The 24,462-nt window shown below is 41.5% G+C and overlaps 2 protein-coding genes across 2 annotated transcripts in view; one reads left to right on the top strand and one right to left on the bottom strand.

Moving 5' to 3' along the window:
- Nucleotides 1–6,845, top strand: part of LOC149285965 (dynein axonemal heavy chain 11-like) — a 141,486-nt gene extending 134,641 nt beyond the window's left edge. The window contains exon 81 of the mRNA XM_089494671.1: nt 6,598–6,845. Within this exon, the coding sequence (XP_089350797.1) occupies nt 6,598–6,845 (248 nt within the window). The remainder of the gene's footprint in view (nt 1–6,597) is intronic.
- A 3,802-nt stretch (nt 6,846–10,647) lies between these two features.
- On the bottom strand, nt 10,648–16,727 carry LOC149285964 (cell division cycle-associated protein 7-like). Its single transcript, XM_089494731.1, has 11 exons — nt 16,707–16,727; nt 15,829–15,924; nt 14,834–14,959; nt 14,339–14,449; nt 13,579–13,791; nt 12,993–13,070; nt 11,734–11,919; nt 11,308–11,448; nt 11,005–11,154; nt 10,772–10,908; nt 10,648–10,678 (listed from the first exon to the last, which is right to left on the bottom strand). The coding sequence occupies exons 1-11, from the start codon at nt 16,725–16,727 to the stop codon at nt 10,648–10,650; spliced, it is 1,290 nt and encodes a 429-aa protein (XP_089350857.1).
- Nucleotides 16,728–24,462: the final 7,735 nt, after the last annotated feature.

Here is a 24,462-nt window from a genome sequence, read left to right as displayed (position 1 = left end):
CTTACGCCCAAAATCCGCCGCAGAGGAGGAGAAGATGTCTAGCCGATAATGGTGAACGAAGGTGGAAAATGAGGACAAGGTAGCAGCCTTACAAATGTCCTCAGGCGAAGCTGCAGCCTTTTCTGCCCAGGAGGCCGCCATGGCCCTTGTGGAATGGGCCCTAATGGGCCATTGTAGAGTGAGACCAGAGGAGTGGTAGGCCATACGGATGGCGTCCACCAGCCATCTGGAAATAGAAGACTTGGAGGCCGCTCTACCGGCAGACTGCCCAAAAAAATTGACAAAAAGATGGTCCGAGGAACGGATGGAGGAGGTCCTAGCAAGATAAATCTCCAAAGCCCTTTTGACGTCTAACGTGTGCCAAACCAATTCCTCAGGAGAGGAAGGACACGGAAAAAAAGTAGGGAGAACCAAGGGCTGACTAATACTGGTCCTGGAAATGACTTTAGGGAGAAACGAAGGTTTAACATGTAGAACAACTTTATCATCATGAAAAACTGTGAACTCCGGAGAGGAAGACAGAGCCTGGATTTCCCCAACTCTCCTAGCCGAGGTAATAGCCACGAGAAAAACCGTTTTCAGGGAGAGAAGCTTCATGGATACTTCCTCCAGAGGTTCGAAGGGCGCTGAACATAAAGCCCGAAGCACAACGGAAAGATCCCATGATGGAAACAAAGACCTCCTAGGAGGGCGTCGAATAGTGGCGGCCTTAAAAAACGCCTAATAAGAATGTGAGAGGCCAGATCCGAAAGAAAAAAATGACTAAGGGCCGAGATTTGCCCTTTAAGGGTCGAGACGCTAAGGCCCAAAGACAGACCCTCCTGTAAAAAACGAATGACGGAGTTGATGGATGGAGGAAAAATCGTAAGGTGCCTGGAGGAGCACCACAGGAGGAACTTGGTCCACACCCGGAAATAAATCCTGGACGTCGAACTTCTGACTGATGTCAACAAAAATTTTCTATTTTTACTCACCACGATTGCGGATTATCATAGCGGATGACATCAATTGATATTTATTTCTCCTGAGGAAGCCCAGTGAGCGGCGAAACGCGTTGAGAAGTTTTTTAATCTGCATGTTCCTGATCCACTACAATGGACATTTAGTTTGAATAGCGACTTGAATTCAACCATCCTGTAAGTGCTTTTTTTAACTTGCGCATATACTATTAAGGAAGATACTGCACCATATGGTTGTTTTCTTTATTTTATGCTCTTAGAGATTTTAAAGAATAAAGAACAGTCTTTATACCTCAGACGAGCCTGTTGTGCTGGCACTGTTTGTGAGTGCATTTCACACCTTTTACATAGCTTATTGTTCTTGACAATATTACACTATAAGATTATTTCTTTTTTCTATGTACACATGCGCCCCGAATTTTGCTGGTTTGGTGATGTCAACAAAAAGTCTGAGATGTCGTCGTCCAAACCTTGGTTACTCAATATCAGCCTTGCAACAGCCAGGCTGTCAGACGGAACACCCGAAGAAGTTCCGGGCGAAGGTTGACGTTCTCCAGTAGCTGTGGTGAAATTGGCAGCTCCCAATAGGTGATGGTCAACTGCCTGAGGAGGACAAACCAACTCCTGTTGGGCCAGTACGGAAGGATGGCCAAGACCCTGGCCTTGTCGTATCGAATTTTTAGCAGGACGCGAGGAATCAAAGCCACTGGCGGGAAGATGTAGGCCAACTGGAAATTCCAAACCATGGAAAGACCGTCCAGAAAATGAGGCAAATCCCATCTGTTGAGGGACGCGAACATCGGGACCTTGTGGTTTTTTCGAGTCGCCATCAAATCCACATCCGGGAGACCGAAGCGTACCACCAAAGTGGAGAAGGTTTGTGGGGTCAAGGACCATTCTGTCTGTGACCATTTTGCCCTGCTTAAATCGTCCGCGATTAAATTGTAGCGGCCTCTGATATGGGTTGCTGAAATATCCGTCAAATGAAGTTGGGACCACTCCATAATTACTGCACACAGGATCTGAAGACTCCGCGTCCGCGTTCCCCCTTGTTTGTTGAGATATGCGACGGCCGCTGCGTTGTCTGATTGGATTTTTACCGCCTGACCCTCTATGAAGGGCCTGAAGGCCAGGAGAGCCTGAAGAACTGCCTTTAGCTCTTGGAAATTTGACGAGCGGACAGCATCTACTGGAGCCCAATCTCCCCTTCGAAAAAAGGAACCCAAATGGGCTCCCCATCCTCGGCCGGAGGCATCTGTGGTGATAATTATCCAATTTCTGGGTCGGAAAGAAAGCCCTCTGGCGAGATGGGATGACTGTTTCCACCAATTCAATTGGGAGAGGACCTGGGCACTTATTGCGAAGGAAGTGTCTAGATCTTCTTCTTGCTTGGACCAGTTTGAGAGAATCTGCCACTGCAAGGGACGAAGCTGACACCTTGCCCAAGGTACTGCCGGGATGGCAGCGGTTAACAGACCCAGGACGCTCATAGCCTTCCTGACAGAGCAAGTTGGACCTCTTTGCAGTGTTGAGATCTCTTGTCTTATCTTGAGACGCTTGGAACGCGGGAGATACACGCACAGGGACATTGAGTCCACCAAAAACCCTAAGAAAAGAGTCCTGGAAGCAGGAATGAGGCAAGATTTTTGCTTGTTTATTAACCAGCCGTGTTGTTCCAGGAACTTCATAGTTGTGGAAAGGTCTAATAAAAGCTTCTCCAGGGAGGACGCCATGATCAGCCAATCGTCCAGGTAAGGAATGATCGAAATATACTGCTCTCTGAGGTGAGCTGTCAAAGGACAAAGGATCTTTGTGAAAACCCTTGGAGCTGATGCCAGACCGAATGGCAGGGCCTTGAATTGAAAATGATGCACCCTCCGATTGACCCGCAAGGCAAACCTCAGAAACTTCCTGGACGCCTCGGCTATCGGGACATGAAGATATGCGTCTTTCAGGTCTAATGTGACCATAAAATCTCCCTCCTTTAGCACCTGTGTGACTGAGGTGATACTCTCCATCCGAAAATGCTGGTAGGGGATACAGCGGTTTACAGACTTTAGGTCCAGAACCGGACGCAGGGACCCATCCGGCTTCGGCACCAGAAACAACCGGGAATAGACTCCTTGGAATTTTTGGTGAACAGGAACCTTTTCTATAACTCCCTTTCCCAAAAGCTTCATGCTTTCTGAAAAAAGCGTCAAATTCTTTTTTACCAAGGGGTAAGACGAAATCAGGAACTGGTGGACCGGGGGATGAAAAAACTCTATCCTGTAACCCTCCGAAACAATCCGACGAATCCACGGATTTTGGGTGGTCTGTTCCCAGGAGAGTCTGAAGTGCCGAAGGCGACCCCCTACTTTGTCAGAATTTTCTTTTGTCCTGCCTTTTTGGCCGGTCTTGGAATTTCTTATCTCCAAAGGGCCCACGAAAATTCTGAGATCTAGTGGACTGGAAAAAGGGTCTCGGGTTCCTATATGGATATCTGCGGTTCCACCTTGGTCTTCTATCCTGAGGTAAGGCTCTTTTCGTATCCGAAATCTGCTTAATAAGATCTTCCAAAGGAGCACCAAACAACTTCTTACTCTCTAAAGGTAAGTCACAGAGCGCAGATTTAGAAGCGAAATCAGCCGTCCAGGACCGTAACCACAGGGCTCTGCGAGATACTGAAGACAAAGCCATGTTCTTGGCTGATAGCTTAAGGGATTCCTGAGCCGAATCCACAAAAAAACTGTTAGAAAGCTTTAAGTTCTTCAACAGCCTATTAATCTCAGAATCAGAATCATCCGCAGGACGATCTTGCAACACTTGAAGCCAAACGTGCTGGGCCCTAGCCACTGCTGCACTGGACACCGCCACCTTGCATTGGGCTCCTGCCGCTTGGAAAATACGCCTGCATGAAGTCTCTGCCCTCCTGTCCATAGGGTCTTTGAGCCCAGACACCTCACCAATAGGGAGAGTAGTCTTTTTGGAGAGCTGTGCCACTTGTACGTCCACTTTGGGGGGATCCTCCCAGGAATATTCCCCTTGAAGCCTGAACAGCTGCTTAAATTGCTTTGAAATAAAAGCTCGCTTTCCAGGGTGTTTCCATTCCCTGGCAATAAGGTCATCCACCTTAGGAAGTACAGGAAAACCTTTAACTCTTCCTACATCATCTTCTAGGAGCATACGAGTCACCTCTTTAGTGAACTTGCGGAGGTCATGGGAGGGAAAAACCATTTCATCCTCCGAACTATCACTTGATGATGAATTAGAGGACCTGGAAATCTCACCCGAGGAAAGGTCTGATTGAGAGAAAGATCTCGATCTTTTGCGCTTGTGTGTAGAACTAATCTTGACTTTCTCCTGAGTTTGAGCTGCCGAGAATTGAAATGCCTCAAATGTCTGAGCCAAATTTTCCTGAAACCACCCAAGGAAAGATTGTAGGTCTTTACGCTTCTCAGAAGCAAGCTGTTCAGCAGAGCAGGCGTTGCACAATTTTTTTCTGCAGCCATCAGGCAGTGGCGTAGAACACTCCAAACATGTTAAATGTTTAGCTTTGGAAGTGGCTTTTTTGGGAGCGGAAGCAGGTCTTTTATCCTTATCCGGATTCTCTGATGGGACCGGACTAGACATCTGATAGAAAGAAAAATAGCGTATTAAAAGAAAAATTTTTTTTTTTTTTATTTTTTTTTTTTTAGGAGGGAAGAGGATAGGAAAGAGCCAAGATAAAGAAATATCTTACCCTAACCACCTCTGAACCGTGTGGGGGGGCTGGTGACACGGCTGCACTGTACTGACGAAAGCTCCAGCAGTCAGACAGGCAAAGCGCTTATATGCAATTTTTAAAATTGCCGCCCTCCGGAAGATCCGACTCGCGCATGCTCAGTAGCGCGATCGGATCTTCAGTGGAACGCAACGACACCCGGGCGTGCGTTCCACCAAACTGCGCATGCTCCCACTTCCTAATACACACAAGGAAGAAAAAAATACATCCTCCGTAACGCGAACCGCTACGGAGGGAAGACCTCTCTCTGCTCACCACCCGGGGAGCAATCGGAGGCACACGAAACCCCCAGGCAGCAACCCGTGCGCCTCACCAGCAACTGAAGATGCCGGACTCCTGTCCGGACCGACCATTAAACCTGTCCGTCCCTGAAAGGGACAAGAAAAGAACTGGCTTCCTCCGGTCGGCCCCGGCTTTATGGGTAAGGAGGAGGGGCTCCGGGGCATTTAATTGTTTTTATTTCTTTAGATTCAGCTTGTCCCTAAGGAAAGGACATTACCCACACGTACTGCCACTGTATGCCAGGAAAAAAACATACAATAAACAAAAATCCAATAAATGTGTCATTGTCTAGATAAAAATATCCAGGTAAAGTTAATTTGTACCGCCCTATAACATTGCTGAATCAGGATATTATAATGTTGTCTAAAGTAATGGCAGATAGATTGCAACAGTGATAACCCTACCCTTCTAACACATCATCCATTGGGTTTCTTGATGGGGAAGCCGTCTGGTAGTAGGTGTGGGTAGGGCAGCCGTGGTGAATGCTGAATACAATCTGCTCATCCCTGCTCAGGAGTTGCTCAGCTTGGACACGGAAAAGGCGTTCGACATCAGGGATGCCTATTTTCCCACCTATTTTTTCATCTACCGTTAGATCACATTCTTAGGGTGCTGGATATTTATCCGGACTACTCAGAGATCAAAAATAGGCATTCATGAAGATTTTTTTGTTTCAAACACAAACCACTCAATTGCAGCCATATTGGGTACATTTATCAAGGTTTTGAGGCATTGCAGAAATTACTAATAACCTAGACAAGTCTGAAGCCTTATACTTAGGGCCCTCGGTCCAACTACCAAACACTTCCTCCTTTCAGTTAAAATGGGCAACAAACATATACATTACTTATAAGTGAAATATACATTAAATATAAATTATATAATCCAAAAGGTGACTGCAGAACTAAAAGCCTAGAACTTGTTGCAATTAACATTCACAGGCAGGGCAAAGCTGATCAAGATGTTTACCGTGCTTCAATTGTTTTTCTCTCTTCGTACCCTACCCAGGCAGATGACAAATTAATCAAATTTAATTTCCAATCTTTTCTCTGGCAAATAGGGCTTGCGTTGATGCGTTGTGGTTTACGGCAGAGATTCTCTGTGTATTTGCCTCTGTATTGTTATCCAGACTTTCAGGAGGTCATCTCCATGCCTGACATGTAGCAGACCTCAACCTAATATATCACTTTTTGGACAAAAAAAAATCTTTTTTACATGGACTGTGTAGAAACCACCAAAAACTAGGAAAGGTGCACTAAAATGATTTTCAAAGCCTGAAACAAATGTATCAGCGGTTGAGACCAGAGTACCACATCATGGTTCAGCTATTAAAGGGGAGAAGACGTTTTGTTGCCCTCTAAAATATTTTAGAAAATAGACTAGCGGTGGAGAGACTAGACAGGTATGGTGGGACTCAGGGGTTACTTACATGTAAATGTGGTAAGTACTATTAGAGGTAAAAGTGTATTGATTAGATTTTGTTTGATGGGTAATTTTCTAAACTAAAATCAGAATTGCTTACACTTGCTGATGATTACAATAAATACTTATTACATGTATGTTGGCATTTAAGACTTCCTGATGTTGTTGCAGGAGCACGATGGGATGTACAGAACGGTCATATGGCAGAAGCTTGTTTAAAGGCTCCCATTCCAGTCATGCCTGTAATCTTTGTGAGAGCTATCCCAAATGACAGACAAGAGACAAGAAACATATATGACTGTCCAGTGTACAAAACAAAACTACGAGGGTCTACTTATGTGTGGGCTTTTCATTTGAAGACCAAGGAGAGGCCTTCAAAATGGGCTATTGCTGGCGTTGGTTTGCTCTTGAGCTTGTAAAACATTTTTGTTCCTAGTTATATCAGCCGTATTAAATCTAATCTTATAAAGCACCATGACTCAAAGATTGAACTCTGCTAAAACTACTAAAAACTTTTCAAGCAGCTGATGTTTGTGGAACTATTATCCACGTTACGTGCATTTCATAATGTCCTAGTTATTGTACAGAAAAAAAACTCAAACTCAACAGCTAGAATAACTTTAAAGGGACACTACAGCCATCATATTAACCTTAATAAGGGACCACGCTTGAAGTTTAGCGTTTCCGCCACACTATTTTTCACGCAGGAGATGTGTTAAGTGAAACACCTGTCCTTATACGTGATATGCTTACTTTGAGTAAGCACCCGCGTGAGATTTGGACATTCAAGCGAAAGAACACTTAGTGTCTTTCACCCGGACGGAAGAGCAAACCACGTGAAACATGTACGTGAAACACGTACCAAGTTAATCAGTCATGCCCCATACGTCTTCTGTCCATAAAAGTGAGCCTTAAGTAAAGTTTTTGCTAAACATCTAAAATGCTACAATTTAAAATTGATGTAGCACTTTAGTAATGTTATGTGTCACTCTTAAGACTTCAGTATTGTATATGCAACCTATTCATCTCCCAAACCTCACTATGCATTACGAAGGAGCTGCCCAAACTGATTGCGCTACAAAAAAAAAAAAAAAAAAAAGCTTAGTAAGGCTAGGTTTCCACTTGGGTTTTTTTCCTGCGTTATTTTCTTGATGAAAAATGCCAGGAAAACTGCCACTGCATTTTGGCGTTTTTTTCTGGAGTTTTTTCTGGCGTTTTAGCCTTTCCGTGGAAATTGCTTTTTTGACCTTAGGCAGTTTTTCCAGCCTTTACAAGTTAGAATTTTCACCCAGCTAAAAGGGATTAGGATAAATGGCAAGTATCTGCCCCCTCCTGATGTCATTTCCTTGGTAGAGTTCTACTTAAACGCCCCGGCGGACCCTTTTGTCTCTTTTCTGTGGTTTGTAAGGCATGCTTTATTCCGAATGTCTGCTCCTCTAGGAAGATTGGCCCCAAATGATGGTGCAAATTGCAAGGGATACGCACTGGTTGAAAAAGCTTGGGCACATCAAAGACAATTCTGGGTGCCATGCTGCTAATAAATTACACAGACAACACACAGCGTACAAGCAGATAAAAGTTGTACCACAGTACTGTGAAAACGGCAGCTCTTCCTCTTCCTGGGTCCTGCCCCTGTATCTTAACTGTGGAAATAAACGCCATAAAAACCGCCAAGGCAAAACCCACATGGCGTTTTTTCATCTCCCATAGACTTCTATTGGGAGAAAAACACCAAGATTTCCTTGCAAAAAACGCCAGAGTGTCAACATGCTGCGATGTTGAAAAACTGCCAATGAGCCAAAAAAAGCAGTAAAACGCCAAAGAGGACTGAAAAAACGCCAAACAGAAAAACGCCAAGTGGATATGGCATTGTGCAATTTCCTATCGAAGAACAGCTAACATCTGGCCGCAGCGTTTTTTTCACTAATAAAACGCTGTGTGGCTGAATTGGCGTTATGGGGGTTTTTGCAAAAAATACCCAAGTGGAAACCTAGCCTAATACTGTGCCTTTTAAGCAAACTATGAAGCACGACCGGTCTAAAGAATCTGAAGTATTAGAGGGGTCACTTATCAAAGGTTATGAGACCCACCACAGTAAAAGAGGCTGCTTGCACATTGTAGAAGCAGCCATAAAATAGTGGCTGAATGTGAAGTCAGAAGGGAGGATCTGTATGTGTAAAAGTGTGTGAGAGAGTGTTAGTATGTGTGTTAACAGCAGTGGAGGGCATGCCAAGCCTGTCAGTGAAACATTAACTTTTCAGTCCTTAATGAATGTCTGTTACCCAGTAAGGGCTAAGCCACACTCGCATTACAGTAACGCAGAGCAATACAAAAGTTAGACATAATGAAGAGTGTGCTTGCTTTCCACCTCTAAGGGAAAGGTGCCTATAACCAAATGTAGCAATAAAAGTGCTTCAGAGGCTCCATTTACCTAGGGTTGTCACCGGAAAAGCTGTAACACTGCTTAGTTGATTCCCGAATGAAACAAATTTGACAGTCTTCAAAGATAAATACTCCCTGTATGCAGCTGTTTAAATAACTATAAAAATGTAATCACAGACATAAACAACCATCACTAAGATTTAAACGCAGCAGGAACAGCCATTATCTAAACAACTTGAATATTATATGCCTTTTATATATCATCCTGCAGCAAAACCATAACCAGCTGTAAGTAGTTTGTTTCCATTTTAATTATGTACTCTGAAAATAGATTATGAACAAAACCTTTAGAAAACAGTATGCATTTAGCCTTCACTAAAGCTGCTCCTGGAAATAAAGATGTCTTTATCAGAGATTTTTCATTTAAACTTTTTCTCTATTATATAAGACTATACGCTACGCGGCCCCGGCACATGAACATGGAACACTTCCTTATGGAAAACGTCAAACTTTATTTGAAATGGGACATGTTGATTTACAGCTTCACAGGACTGACATACTCTTCTTAAAATAAAAATATATGGTTAAAGTTTTTCCACATTTGTTTCTAATATAAAACTAAATTTTTCTGCGAACCTTATACAGTAAAGGTCTGCGTATATATTTTACAAATAGGAAAGTACACTTTCCTAAAACAGGAATGCACTTTATATTAATGAATAATCTGTAAAATGAAAAACAGGTTATTTAAAGAGATATTCATACATATGTGCGCATTACCTACTTCATGAGCATTCAGAATATTACAAAACTAGGATTAAGCAAGTGTATTGCTTTCAATTTTTGCATTTGACAGAAGTGCATAAAACCTTCCGTTCTCGGCTATGGCCAGCTCAGGCTTCAGTATTTTCATACATCACTGTAGTGTTCAAATGATTCCAGCCAACTTGAACACAATTTTATTTAACCGAGCAAACTTTATCCATCGTAAGGATATCGCAGAACTCCACACTACTGAGAGAAGCCTGCAGGCAGCTGGCTGACAGAAGAAACCCTTATTGGTAACATGGATTTCTCAATCATAGAATAAGCACATTGTACATGACACAGGGAAGAGGCAGTAGGGACTAAAATACTGCCTCCACCCCATCCTCATAAAAGTTATTTGTGAATGTTCAAACACATCACTTCCACTTATTGTGGACATTTTTCAGAACACAGATTTTATCATTGTCAGGAAAAGGGCTAAACGTGAGCTTAACTTCTCACGTACAAGGATGGGATTTCTAGAAATTGTGTTCCTTACATGAATGATCAATGAAATAAAAACAAATTACTTGGTAACTTTTACAGCAATGAGATTTGCAAATTCAAATTGATCTTATATACATATCTAAAATATTTACAGCTCGTTAAACTAATGCTAACCTTACCTATATAAAGTAAACTTAGATAAAACTCTAATCGGGCCCCCTAAGCATGGCATTGCTGGTGGTATACTTGGAATCAAGAGTTACATTATGATTTAAAAGAATGCGCCGACAACTAACAGCAAGCAGGTTCCTAAGCATTACCGGGACATTGGTTTGAAAAAGGTTAGGTGTTAAAGCAACAGAATTAAGAAAAAGTGCATACAATGCACATTATCTTTAAGCAAGGGGATTCGGCTTTATGTTACCGGATATGCAGAAAATATTCCAAATGTTTTCATGGCAAGCCAGTTCTGATAACAGAAATTACATTTCATTCTCATAAAGCAAACAGAAAAAAAAAAAAAAAAGATTTAGGCAGGATGCCAGTGTTTGAGAGCGGTATCAGTAATCCTTGTACCGAAGGTGCTTAATCTTCCATTTCAAGTTGCTGTTTCAAGCTGTAAAAAAAAAAAAAACCACACAAATGAAAATTAAAAATTCCGGTAACAGGGACATTTTTGGTAACATAAGTATGCATTTTGAGTAAATACCTTTTTAGATAAGCATGGACATTGTCATAGCCATGGTACTTCGCCAGATAAACCAGTACTCCAGTGGCGCAGCGACCATTGCGCTGTCTACAGAAGCTACAATTACAAATTCCTCTGCAAGGCGGGCAGCGCCAGTCCTAAAAAATAAATAAATGGGAGAGGGGGACGTCAGGATCTTAAACATTAGGATTAAATGCAGTTTCTGTAGCCTTTTACATCAACGTCTAACTTACTGGATCCAGCAGTGCAGTTCTTACATCCTCCCCATAACGGTTTCTTAAGCAAGGGCCACAAAATTGCCCTCTCACGCCCATACAGTCCGGATTACGGCAATTGGTTTTAGTGTCTATCGTCTTTTGGCGGCATTGATGGCAAGTTGTTCCCTGGGGAAGCAACGCAGATATTTGTAATTGGCTGGTATTCCACATAAATATTTTAAACTCCATCTTAAGCATTAATTCCAAAACACAACTACTGCTGCAAGCCCAGACAGGAAGAGAAAAAAGTGCCCCACACGAAAAAGTTAATATACTCACTATTGATCTGTTGTACACCTTCTCACGGACATTACCGCAGATGGCATTGAGTTCTTCTTCAGTGATCTCTTCTACGGGTCGTACAACATGGGCATGAACCATAGCACTTGGACGGCTGCGCCTCGGGGCATAGGCTTCATCCTAAAACAAATTTTACACATTAATTAATATGCATTTCACAGGTTTTGGCTTTGGGACTGTAAGAAGCAAACATTAACACAGTTTGCTAAAAGAATATAAACTCAGCCCCTATACAATGGACCAGCAGCAATGAATGTATTTGTAATGTGATTGAGGGAAACAAACAATAAAATAGCATCGGTGATATTTTTGATGAATACGTATAAATCTATTTTTATTCCAAATGATATAAAACCCTTTGGAAAAACAGTTATGCAACACCTGCACAAACGCTGTTTTACTTGCCTCGTCATCGTCAAAGATTTTTCTTTTCCTCACTAAATAGAAGTGGTCATCTTCCTCATCCTCAAGAGGTGGGCTAGGTGGTCCATCAACGAGGGACCTTGACCTAGTGTGAGGACGGGCGCGTCGGTCAGGATTTTTTCTGGCACACCCACCTGACTGAGGAGTTCTAGGACCTCGTTTCAGTTTCTTAAAAATAAAAATATATATTATATAATACATATAACAAAGAGAAACTATTTTCACAAAGGCTATTGCACAGCATTCATATAAGCAGCCCAATTAGTCTCAAATGTCACCTTAAGGAATGAGAAGTTAAACTTTTAACCTGTGGGTTCTACAATGTCATGTTTAGAGTACCTTTCCCAGTATATGTGGAGACACATGTAGAAAACAAATCTACTCATTTTTAAGTGTGAGAAGTCATCTGGACATGGCTTCTCCCTGCCCAACATTTCAGTGACCAAAGTATATAAAACCAGAGCTTTAAGGAGGCATAAATTAAAAAAGATCTTGTTTAACGTATATCAGAGATTTGGTTGCCAACAGATATCTTGATTGGTTGTAGGGCTGCAACTAACTATTATTTTAATAATCAATTAGTTGGCCAATTATTTTTTCGATTAATCGGATAAAAAATGCAAATTTTTTAAATTTAAAATAATGTAATAAAATCTCTTTATTGCAATGGCCTCCCTCTCTCTATTCACCTTCTTATTTTACTGACATAATAAAAGCTACAAGAACCCAAACAGTGTTTCTGAAACTAGGTTTTAATACAAAGTTATTAGTAAATATTAATTCATATGTTAACTATTTTTCATATTTAATAAAAACTGAGAAAAAAGCCTTTTATTTACCAGACTGCCCCCAGTTATGCACATCTGACCCCCCAGCTTGCCTCTCTGCCCCCATATATGCCTTATACCTCCTATATGCCAGAGATTCCACTGTGCCCCCTAATATGCCTTATACTCCTTATATGCAACTGAGCCCTGCAGCGTTGCGGGGGATCTGGATTCTAGTGTTATAATCCGATCTCTGTTTGAGGTCGGATTATATAAGGAGAGGAGTTTTTCAGAGCATTTGCTCTGAAAAAAACTTTATAAATCGATAAAAATCGATTCGACTAATCGATAATGAAAATCGTTGTCAGCGATTTTCATTATCGACTATTATCAATTAGTTGTTTCAGCCCTAATTGGTTGTATAATTACTCCAGTTTAAATAAGCTGTCAAAATACTATTGAGACATTACTTACCGGGGTGGAAGGAGAGAATGGATTTTTACTTGAGAAGAAGCCAGGTATGCTGTTCAGTTCAGCCATTAGTTTTGCCAGCTAGACATTACAGGAAAAGAAAACATCTCAGAAAACAGTAATATCGGAATAGGTTGCTAAAAGCAACTAACCACATAACACAGACTACACAAGAATTGCAGGTTTAACGTAAAAACTGAAAAAGGTGGAAAGGAAAATAAGTTCAACTCTATATACGCCTACTAGATTTACCTCAACCAGGGCATTAAACCATACTGAACGCAATTTAAAGGAAGAAAAACACCATCTAGTTCTCGGTTATATCTAACACACCAGGTGAGCAACACCTTTAATACTTTTGAACGTTTGGGGGGTAGTAGACATGCTGTAATATGATATCAAGTTTTGTCCTTCTGCACCAAAAACACAATTCAATTTATAAACTATATCGCTGCCACTATCCAACGCAACCAAGCCCATCATAAAGATCAAGAAAGGACCATACAAGCTGATGAGAGGGGGGAAAGCCACTTCACACAGCTGTAGACTTTCTCCTTTAAAGATGCATTCACGTGAGCATTCTACATACCATTTCTTTGTTTTCTTTAATGTTCAAAGCACGTTTCTCTAAGAAATTTGATCCTTTCTCGTCAGAGTCTTCAGAAACTTTCACTTCTTTCTGAGATATGCTCTCTTTTGTGGGGTTCCTTTTGGGTGGAAATTTCAGGGCTACTCTTAGGGGCACATTTCTCTTGGGACGACCTCTCTTTGGCCTCTTATCTTCAGAATCAGACTCAATTTTCTAATTTAAAAAAAGACTGCATATTAAAACTGAAACCGTTTTTACCTTCTATTGGAATCTGTAACAGGCCTTCAAATAAAAGTTCAAAAACAAAATGAGCTTTTAAGAGCTAATGCTCCTTTGGAAATGAATGTCATGCAATCTGATGGATTTACATGAACAATGTTTCATTACCCAATAGAAGGCTAACGGAGAAACATCCCTACATAAACTTCATTAAGAGATCGCCTCTAAATATTTAATTATTCTTTTTGCGCATTTTCCTCACCTCAACGACATGGAGCCAAGCGATGTTCCACAAGTCATGGGAGCGAGTGGAGGCTGCAACTTCCACAAGCACTTTAATGGAACGGCAGCCTCCTAAACATATTCATTTTAAATAATCTCAATTCCTAGACCTAGCCTGGAACATTGAGCGTCAAGAGTTCTCCCATTCAGTCATTTAATCCCTTTAAAGTCAGACAGTCTCCATATGGGGTTTTAATTTCTTTATTCATTTTCAATGTCAGAGTATTACAATGCGCGCGGCTGAAAACCGGTGACTCACCATGACGTCCTGGATTTCAGTCTCTGAAAACCCACAGAACGACTCATTATCCGAATCCTCAGAAAATATTTTAGCCAGTTCTACGGTGGTGCCTTTTCTGAACCTATTCTTCTACAAGAAAAAAAAAAATAGTTTTAAAGAAGCAATTTTCCACAAACTGCTCGGAGTGCAAATCACATTTACAAGTGCACTACAAGAGAATAGCTTTTGTTACTAAGAAAATAGCTGAGGTTTACAAATCATTTAAGAGCTGTTATAGCAATCATCAGGCATTTTAGGTTAGGTGACATTTCAAAGGGTAGAATAAGTAGATAATCTACTTCCAACAATTACTACCTAGAAAAGCCAGCGTAAAGCAGAATGAAATTACAGGAGATGGTGTATATTCATAACTGCTGTATAGTAATGTTAGCAAAAGCCCGTAGTTCTAATCAAGGCCACATTACTAGCATTTTTATCAGGGAAAAGTTACATGGCGTCCTCTACTGTGCTTACTGTGTTTGCAAAGTTATCAGAGCCAAAACTGTCACAACTGTCATCGGAGGATGACGACGTTTCCATAGGAATAATATCCACGTTCCGGAAATTTTGGAATTCCTTCCGTTTTGAAAAGTCATTTTTCTGCAGAAGGAAGAAGTACATTTTTGAGCAACACAGAAAAGCTGAATATGCAAAGAAAACGCTAACAGTGTATCAGTAGCTCTGTGATCTATGGACACTATCTACGGATCTGCTCCCTGCGGTGGACACAGACCAACAGGACTGTGCGATAATGCTATAAAATGTACATTTATAACGGGCCCTTTTAACTTTGAAAGTTGCTTATATAGCATGTTAGACAAAATGGCCTCACCGACTTGTTTTCATAGATGCGTGGAGACACATCGGCAAAAAATATAGCCCACTCCTTAACACTGCTTAGAAAGGGTCACAAGTACATTAACCCCTTCATAACAAAGCCCGTACATGTACGGGCTCACAATGCATTGTTTTTAAAGGGTTTAAGAACAACCCATTGTCCTTAAGGGGAAGCCTGAAGTATACAGGCAGCAAGAAGTTATTGGCAGAGGTCATGGGAATGGAAGACAAGCCTGGCAGCAGCACTCATGATGGATTGTAAGGATTGTACAAGGGAGGCCAGCTAAACCAAGTTGCAGTAGTCAAGACAGGAGATCAGTGCAGGCACATGAACGTGAGCTTTGGTGACATCATGTGTCAGAAAGGAGTGAACAAGAGCAATATTTATAACGACAAGTAAGAGTTTTAGAAATAGAATGAAAGGCAAGCGTAGATGATCACAAGACAACAAGCAGGGCAAGGATAAGGGTTTGGCCACTGACATCGACAGAGACTGTTGAAGGAAAGTTAAGACGATAAATTCAGTTTCAGGGCGCTTTAGTGTTTGATGTCATAACAGAGTCCCAGATTGAGGGTTCTTGGAATCAGTGTAGGGCCCGCGGGTGACATCACGCACGCATCACCTGAATTACCTGCAACTCCAGAGCTCTTTTGGCAGCACAGATCTCTTGAAACGAGACCATAACTTTAACACTCTGCATTGCCGCTTGTCTAGCAGAAGAGCGAGTCTAATGGAGGAGAGAGAATATCATTAAAGAGAAACATGAAGTCCACTAGAACTCACAGGAGCCGGTTAGGGGAGGAAGAGGATTACGCTAAAGCCACTGAACATTAGCAGCACTATTGATAAGAGGATAGCAGCCTCCTGTTCCTTTGGGGATTTCTTCTATGCGTGATTATATTTTAAAGTCCACTTTAAGATGCTGTGCAGCTCCCTACAGATCTCGGCTTCCAAGGTGACACAAGAAACAGTCCTGGGTCCGAGTTGGAGAAACAGAGCAATCACCATGGAGACCGACGCAGTGCATGCCGGCATACACCACGTGGCATTACCTTTACTCGCAATGCATGTAACATTTAGGCGCCAGAAACCCAAACAGTTCAAGCGCCTCAAACCCCTAGCGCGCGGACTTCGCAGGGACGCGCATCACTTGCCAGAAGCACTTTAACCCCCTACGCATGAGCCCCACGTGGTTTAAACATTCTACTGCAGAAATGCCGTTAACGCCCGAACAAGAAGTGGTTAGTCTCACGAACTGTGCTTTCGTGATAGATTCCGCAGCGCAACCGCATGCATGACTTTAACAACATGCCAACACGTTCGCGTGTCTCACTGTGATTATCGATACATTCAGATCATACAGTACAGGCTCGGGGTAAGTCGTGTCATTTAGTTTTCCTGTATAACGTACAGCACCGTAAAATAATCCAATTGCTACTTTGTGGACTCGTGAGCTGGGTCGTGGGAGGTCCTACCTCTTCCATACTAAAGCAGTTTACAGTCACTCACCTGCAGCTTGAAGGGATCCATAATGTCCTGCACCTCTAGCGACGTCTGAGAGAACGCAGCCCCGAAAGAATGCCTCAGCAGACCAATTTCCCGCCAAACTCAAAACGCGCCAAAACGCTTTCCCTCTAGGGGCGTGACCAAAACCAAATAAAGTTAAGTGGGTGCCGACGTTACGGTTGCTCTGCAGCGGAGGGGCGGGATTACGGCTGTTCAAGCCGTGTGGAGGGCGGGAGAAGATTTACTGCACGGGGTCCGGTTCTGTGAGAGGCGTAATAACGGCGTTCGGTGTGCACTGTGCTGTCTACTGTAGCTAAGCTACCTCTGTATGACTGTTCCTCGATGCAGAATTCACTTAGGGTAACCTGCTGTTATATAATGGAGTGGGGCATCGCTCTCAGTATAAGACTCTTAACGCCTTCAAGTTTGGCGCCACTCTCTGATTTACGATGGCGCGAAATTAAAGGAGGTCAAAAGTTTAATGGCTGTATTGTGAAGGCTGGAATGTGACTGCCATGTCTGGGCAAGAACTGGAGTACAATGGTCTTTATGCGAAAACTTGTTTTCCAGAAGGTGATCCGCGCAGGATGCTGTAAAAGTGGAGGATGTTCGCGTTACATTTATTTATATCGCGCCAGCAGATTCAGTAGTGCTGTTACAATCAGTGGGAACGGTTAAAGTCACACAATAAGAAACGTATTTGGTATAAAAAAAAAGAGGGGTCTGCTTGTGAGCTTACAATCTAGTAGGTGGTTGAGGGGAAGCATTAGGAGAGGACAGCTTGGATGGGGGTGAGTTGAGGGGTCCGGATGATCTCTTGAGATTGTTGTTCATTCACATGGCTTGATTAGGATGCTGGCTGAGAGTGTTAGGAGGAAAGGTTGTACGCGTCTCGAAATAGGTGGGTTTTCAGATGCCTTTTGAAAGTCTGACAGGGTGGGACGGTAAATCGACAGAAGGGCTGCTGAGCAGGTGAAATCCTGAATATGGGAGTGAGAAGAGGTAATGACAGAGAGATGCAGGTCATGAGAGGAATGAAGAGGGTGGTTAGGGGTGTAAATGAATATAGGGGGTGCAGAGTTGTTAAGGGCTTTGTGGGTCAGAAGTTTGCATTTGATTCTGGAGGGTTTAGGGAGCCGGTGCAGCCATTGGCGTACAAAACACAACTTGATTTAATTTTAGAAACCACGAAAGAGGACCTATTGTTCAACCCCACCAAAAGAGGCCAACTGTGGCGTATGTGCAAAACACAGGAACAATATAGACTTTAATGTTTGTTCTTATTGCACCTTGCAGCAAAGGACTTTGCATTGGGAACCTGCTTTAACATTTATCACGCAGTAAATCATTCACTTACAATCATGCTGTTTACTTTTGTTCATTTCCCCCTGTAGCTTAGACAAAAATCAATAAAACAAATTACCTAATGTTACAGCAAATACATGTACTTCAGGGTGTACAAATATTCCAAAAAGATAGGAAGGACTAAAGTGCAATAGCTTATTTAAATTTGGTGAAATTATGGGGCTTAACATTTCTCAAAAACTTTTCTGTATTAAATAACATTTGTAGACAATGGTGAGGATATGGCATCATGAAACATGTCTATAGATCCCCATAAAAATACCTCTGGTTGTTTAGTTTTGAAAAATATTTGTGTGTGTTTAACCCCTTCAGTTCCCGCTATGGACGTACCAGTACATCCATAAAACGCATCTCAAGAAACCCTTATTTTTATGCTTTTATTTATTTTTTATTTTTATAGGCAAATGCTCTGAAAAATACCCCTCGTCTTATAATCGGGGTATTCTTATAATCAGACCTCAGCTAGGTCTGACTGTGAGACTAAGATCCAGATCCCCCGCAGTGATGCAGGGGACCTGGATCCCCCCCCAACCCATCGGTACTTCTGAGTCCCCAGTGCTTAGTCCAGGCAGCATGTAGAGCTCTACCCGATTCGCATAGACAACTTCCGCTGCAGCCGGGAGTTTGGGGGAGGGAGTGTTAAATGGGGGCATAAGGCATTTCTGGAGGCAGAGTGCTCTGTGAAATGCCTTTTAACCCCCTTAATGCCACTCTGCCAACCGAAATGCTTTTTAACCCTCTATATGCCAGTCTGCCTCCTGAAATGCCTTATACCTCCCTATATGCCACTCTGCCCCCTAAATGCCAGTGTGGCATATAGGGGTATGAGGCATTTCTGGAGGCAGAGTGGTCAAAAGACATCATGGGGCACAGTGGAATTTAGAGGGTTAAAAGGCATATCATGGGGCAAAGTGGCATATAGGGGGTATAAGGCATTTCTGGGGCAGAGTGGGAAGTCATGGGGCAGATGTGCATAACTGCGGGGGCAGTGTTTAAAAAAAAATCCAGGAAGTAAAGACAAAATATTTTTCTCAATCATAGCTTTTATTTAAAAAAAACAAAACTGTTCACATAGTTTACATGAATTAACATTTACTAGTAAAACTTTTTTCCTATAGGGTCGTCTTATATTCAGGCTTTTTCTTTTTTTTTCATAAATTAATATTCAGATTTTGGCAGGTCGTCTTATAATCGAGCAAATACGGTATTTCCATAATCAGGAGATGCAGCTAAACAATTTTGGCCGAGTTTCTTTGCTGTAACATATCCTGTGAAAAAAAAAAAAATCTAAGCAACACAGAAGTGTTGGTGAAAAAAGTGCAGGAAATAATTTCTGTGGCTACCTCTGAAAGTGATTGGTGGCCAAATAGCTGCATGAAGAATGGCCAAATACCCCTGATACTATAGTCTGGGTTGCCTGCTTTACAGAAATATATACGTTTGTGGGTATTTTTGGTTTATCTGTTTAAAATTAGAGTTGTAATCCCATCATACCTAATGTCAAAATTCTACGGCTTTGTAAAGAATAATGCACACCTTTATAGTATGTTCCCTATAAGTGCTGGGAAAGTATGGAAATTCTATATAAATTAGGTATTTCTGAAATCGGGAAACCTGAATTGATAAACTTGGAAGGGGTTTTCCATCGCTTTACCTAATTTTGTGAGGATTCATGGGGGGAAATATATTTTAAAAAAAAAAAATGTACCAAAAACCCCTGGGACTGAAGGGGTTAATTTGAAAAACAGGGTTCCATGTGAGATATGGACCTGGTGAGTGATCTGCCAAAATTAGAAACCTAGAAAGTGATGACAGATAAGAACCATTTGGCCCATGTAGTCTGCCCAACCTCTGAATGCTTCTGCTCGTTTTTGAGCAGGAATAATATAGAAAGTGCTGTTGTATTATCCACTTGCCAAGTGCCTGATGTCTAAGCTTATCTCTATTTTCATGACCTCAAAACCCCCTGAGATCACATGATCAAAGTTCTCTTATCTTAAGGTAAAAAAATGCTTGTTTTTTTATATTTTATATTTTCTTATGTACACAGATTTGATATATATGTGTATTTTCTATATGATGTCGTTTAGGTGCCAAATTTGAATGCTTCCCACACTATTTATATGGAGGTCTTTAGAATGCCTATTACACTTTGAAAAATACATTTTTGGGCGAAACGTGTTTTTATATATTTTTTTGTTTTTGCTTTTATTATTTAAAAAAAAAAAAAAAGCTTTAGCTTATTCTTATTTTTGGACCTCCATTTTTATCTTTATCCTGACTATCCTGTTTATTATTCTGATTTTTATCTCACTGGAGCCATTTCCTTAGTGGGGAAATACCACCCGTGCTGATGAGGATTGAGCAACCTTTATTTGTGAGTACCTTTTTATTTCTTTAACCCCTTAATGACAATTGCCGGTCCTGGCACGGCACGGAAAAGCATGTGCTTTACGACAATTGACGTGCCAGGACCGGCACGTCTTTAAACGGGTGCAGAAAGCGATCTACTATCGCTTTCTGCACCCAAAAAGCGTTGCTGAATGCCTCGACCTCGAGGCATTCAGCAACGCCGCGATCGGCACGAAGGGGCCATCTCTGGCCCCTCCACGGGGCGTCAACATCCGCCATACTTTGTATGGCGGCGGACGCCCGTTTTAAAAGCGTTTAGGAGGCGATCGACGATCGCCTCCTAAACTTAAATGGTGTCGCTGGAATGCCTCGATCAGGAGGCATCCAGCGACACCAAACACTAACCTTTTGATGGGCTGTGACCGCTCCGGAGAGCGGTCACAGCCGCAGCTGCCGGCAATCTTCGCCATCAAGGAAGATGGCCGCCGTCCTGTAACAGGAACCACAAATTTTAAAAGTTCGCTAGATGGTCCAGACCATCTAGAGAACTTTGGCTCCACTTGCAGGTTGAATACAGGTACTGCATTCACCATGCAAGTCAATGGAGCCCAGCTTTCTAATCACAGTGTGATTAGTAAAAATAAATTAAAAAATAAAATAAAATTAATAATAATTAGAAAAAAATAGTAAAAAAACAGTAAAATGTAAAAATCATTTCCCACTGATGTCACTATCAGGGGAACCTCCAAGTTGAAAAAAAATGTTAAATTTTTTTTAAAAAAAAAATAATAATAAAAAAATATATATATATATATAAAAAATATATTTTTGTGAGCAAGTCCTAAAATTAGCATATTAGCTTAAAACAATTCTCGCATGGAAAGAGTTAAAATACTGGCATATTAAATGCCCGTGGGGTGTCTACTTTTAAAAAATGTATGATTTGATGGGGTAAATTGAATGGGCCAGGTTCAACAACGTCCCAATTAACACGGGGGGAAGGATGGCCACACATCTAATTTCCAATTAGAAAAATGCACACGTACCAAATGTGGCCTTTTAGTTCCCCCAAAAAATGACACACCCATGCATGTGGGGTATCACTGCACTCAGGAGATGTTGCTGAACACATTATGGGGTGTCGTGTGACAGCGGCATATACCAGGAGCTGTAAATTCATACATAAAGTAGGTGTGTGTGGGGAAAAATACACACACAAAAATATTACTGCAAACTTTGAAAAAATGCTGGTGGTAAAATATGTGCATGCAAAGAGTTAAAATACCAGCATTTAAAATACCCTGTGGTGTCTAGTTTTGAAAAATATATGGTTTTGTTGGGCACACTGAAATGGCCTGGCTCAAAGATGTACCAAATAGGGCATGGGCAGTGGATCCCAAATGCCAAAGTTCAACATTGAAAAAAGCGCATGCCCCAAATGTGGCCCTTTTGCCCCAAAACAGCCAGGCAAAATCATTCATGTGAGGTATCGCTGTACTCGGGAGATGTTGCTGAACACATATTGGGGTGTTTTGTGATAGTGACATATACGAGAACATTTTAATTCATACCTGAATTAAAATGTGTGTGGAAAACCAAATGCAAAAAAATGACTACCACAAAGTTTGACAAAGACTGGTGGTAGATATGGTGCATGGAAAGAGTTAAAATACTAGCATTTGAAATACCCTGGGGTGTCTAGTTTTCAAAAATATATGGGTTTATTGGGCACACTGAAATGGCCCGGCTCAAAGATGTACCAAATAGGGCATGGGCAGTGGATCCCCAAATGCCAAAGTTCAACATTGAAAAATGCGCATGCCCCAAATGTGGCCCTTTTGCCCCCAAACAGCCAGGCAAAATCATTCATGTGGGGTATCGCTGCGCTCAGGAGATGTTGCTGAACACATATTGGGGTGTTTTGTGATAGTGACATAAACTAGAACATTTTAATTCATACCTGAAGTAAAATGTGTATGACAAAACAAATGCAAAAAAATGACTACCATAAAGTTTGACAAAGACTGGTGGTAGATATGGTGCATGGAAAGAGTTAAAATACTAGCATTTGGAATACCCTGGGCTGTCTAGTTTTCAAAAATATATGACTTGATGGGGTAAATTGCATTGGCCGGGTTCAAAGATACCCGAAATGGCACATGGGGGGAAGAATTACCAGATTTGGAAAAAATGGCTTTGAAATAGCAAAACGCTACCTGTACTTATTGCCCCATAATGGGTAGAAAAAAGCAAAAAAACATAAAAACATTGGGTATTTCTAAACTCAGGACAAATAGTAGAATCTATTTAGCAGGTTTTTTCATTACCTTTTATAGATGAGTAAAAGATTTTTCAACTAAAAGTTAGAAACAGTCATTTTTTTCTAAATTTTTCACCATATTTTATAATTTTTTTAATAGTAAATAATATGATACAATCAAAACAATGTCATCTAAAGAAAGCCCTTCTTGTCCTGAAAAAAACAATATCTAATGTGTGTGGGTTCAGTAAACGGGAAAGAAGAAAATTACAGCTAAACACAAGCAGCGCAGAAATGTTAAAAAGGCCATTGTCACAAAGGGTACAAAAAGTAAAATCAGCCTTTGTCTCGAAGGGGTTAAAGCCTATCCCATTACCACAGTGTCCACTAGGTCTTGTATCGCTTATGTCTGTACATATCCACTCTGAAAACCTGTGACCTAAGTATATTATCAGAAGGAGCCACACCCACAAGAACGTCTATAGGCGAGGATTATACTGCCCATGCTGTTAAATAGAGCTATATTTCGCTCTATATAGTGTTTCCGGTTATTATTCACCTTGGCTCCATAAGACATACTGTACTATTTTTCGTTTTTTCTTCATTTTACATACTGTATTTGCTCGATTATAAGACGACCCTGATTATAAGACGAACCCCAAAAATCTAAATATTAATTTAGGAAAAAACAAAGCCTGAATATAAGACTACCCTATATAAAAAAAACGTTTTACTAGTAAATATTAATGCATGTAAACAATTTTTTCATATCTAATAAAAGCTATGATTGAGAAAAATATATATTTTTTTCCATTTGCTTTTATTTGCCAACCTGCCCCCCCAGTTATGCACATCTTCCCCCAGGGTTGCCACTCTGCCCCCAGAAATGCCTTATACCCCCTATTTGCCACTCTGCCCCATGATGTGCCTTTTAACCCTCTATATGCCAGAGTGGCATAGGGGGTTAAAAGGCATATCATGGGGTAGAGTGGCATATAGGGGGTTAAAAGGCATTTCTGAAGGTGTATATATATATATATATATATATATATATATATATATATATATATATATATATATATAAACTGCTAACAACAATCACACTCCTATCAAGCCAAGGCAGCCAGTACATGCTGGAACCTGGGGATGATATGAGTGTGAGTACAGCCTCCCTATGCCATGCTACCACCACCACCCACCTTACACATCCATGCTATCATACACACACTCATTCACAAACATTTAAATACTCATTCATTCCATTAATCACACATACTTCACACATTAATCACAAAAACCCTCCCCCACCCCCTTACCTGAACTGCAGATCTCTCACTCGAAGACTTCTGCAGGGGCCCGGCTGTGCGAGCAACTTCTCTGGCCCCGCCCCCAGAGGAAGGAGGGGGGAGGCAGAGTTATGTGACACTCTACTAGCTTCCTGTTCTCCTGCTGCTAGAAGAAGAGACGCTGCTCGCGACCAAAGCAGCCTGGCAACCTAATCGAGGTCTGATTAGAAGACGACCTCGATTATAAGACGAGGGGTATTTTTCAGAGCATTTGCTCTGGAAAAAAACCTCGTCTTATAATCGAGCAAATACGGTGTATCCATCCCCTGGTTATATTGGAAGACCCTTACAGCCATCATACCCTTAGGTGCGACCGCCACACCCATCCTAAAGATTACGTTGCATTTGTCCACATTAAATACCAGTTGCCACAGCTCTGACCATATTTCCAGTTTACCTAAATCATTTGCCATTTTGCTTATTCCTCCAGGAACAT

This window comes from Sceloporus occidentalis, unplaced genomic scaffold, assembly GCF_023333645.1.
Source record: "Sceloporus occidentalis isolate IW3139 unplaced genomic scaffold, rSceOcc1.0.p SCAF_74, whole genome shotgun sequence".
NCBI classification, from domain to species: domain Eukaryota; kingdom Metazoa; phylum Chordata; class Lepidosauria; order Squamata; family Phrynosomatidae; genus Sceloporus; species Sceloporus occidentalis.
Note: the sequence above shows the minus strand (reverse complement) of the source record. Positions and strands in the feature narration are given on the sequence as shown.

Excerpts from the sequence above, each read along its gene's own strand:
- LOC149285964 (XM_089494731.1), bottom strand. The coding sequence starts at position 16,727 with ATGGATCCCTTCAAGCTGCAG. Across the intron at positions 14,450-14,833 it reads CTGATAACTTTGCAAACACA|AAGAATAGGTTCAGAAAAGG; the intron begins GTAAGCACAGTA and ends TTTTTCTTGTAG. Across the intron at positions 11,920-12,992 it reads CATTCTCTCCTTCCACCCCG|AAACTGAAACGAGGTCCTAG; the intron begins GTAAGTAATGTC and ends TTTATTTTTAAG.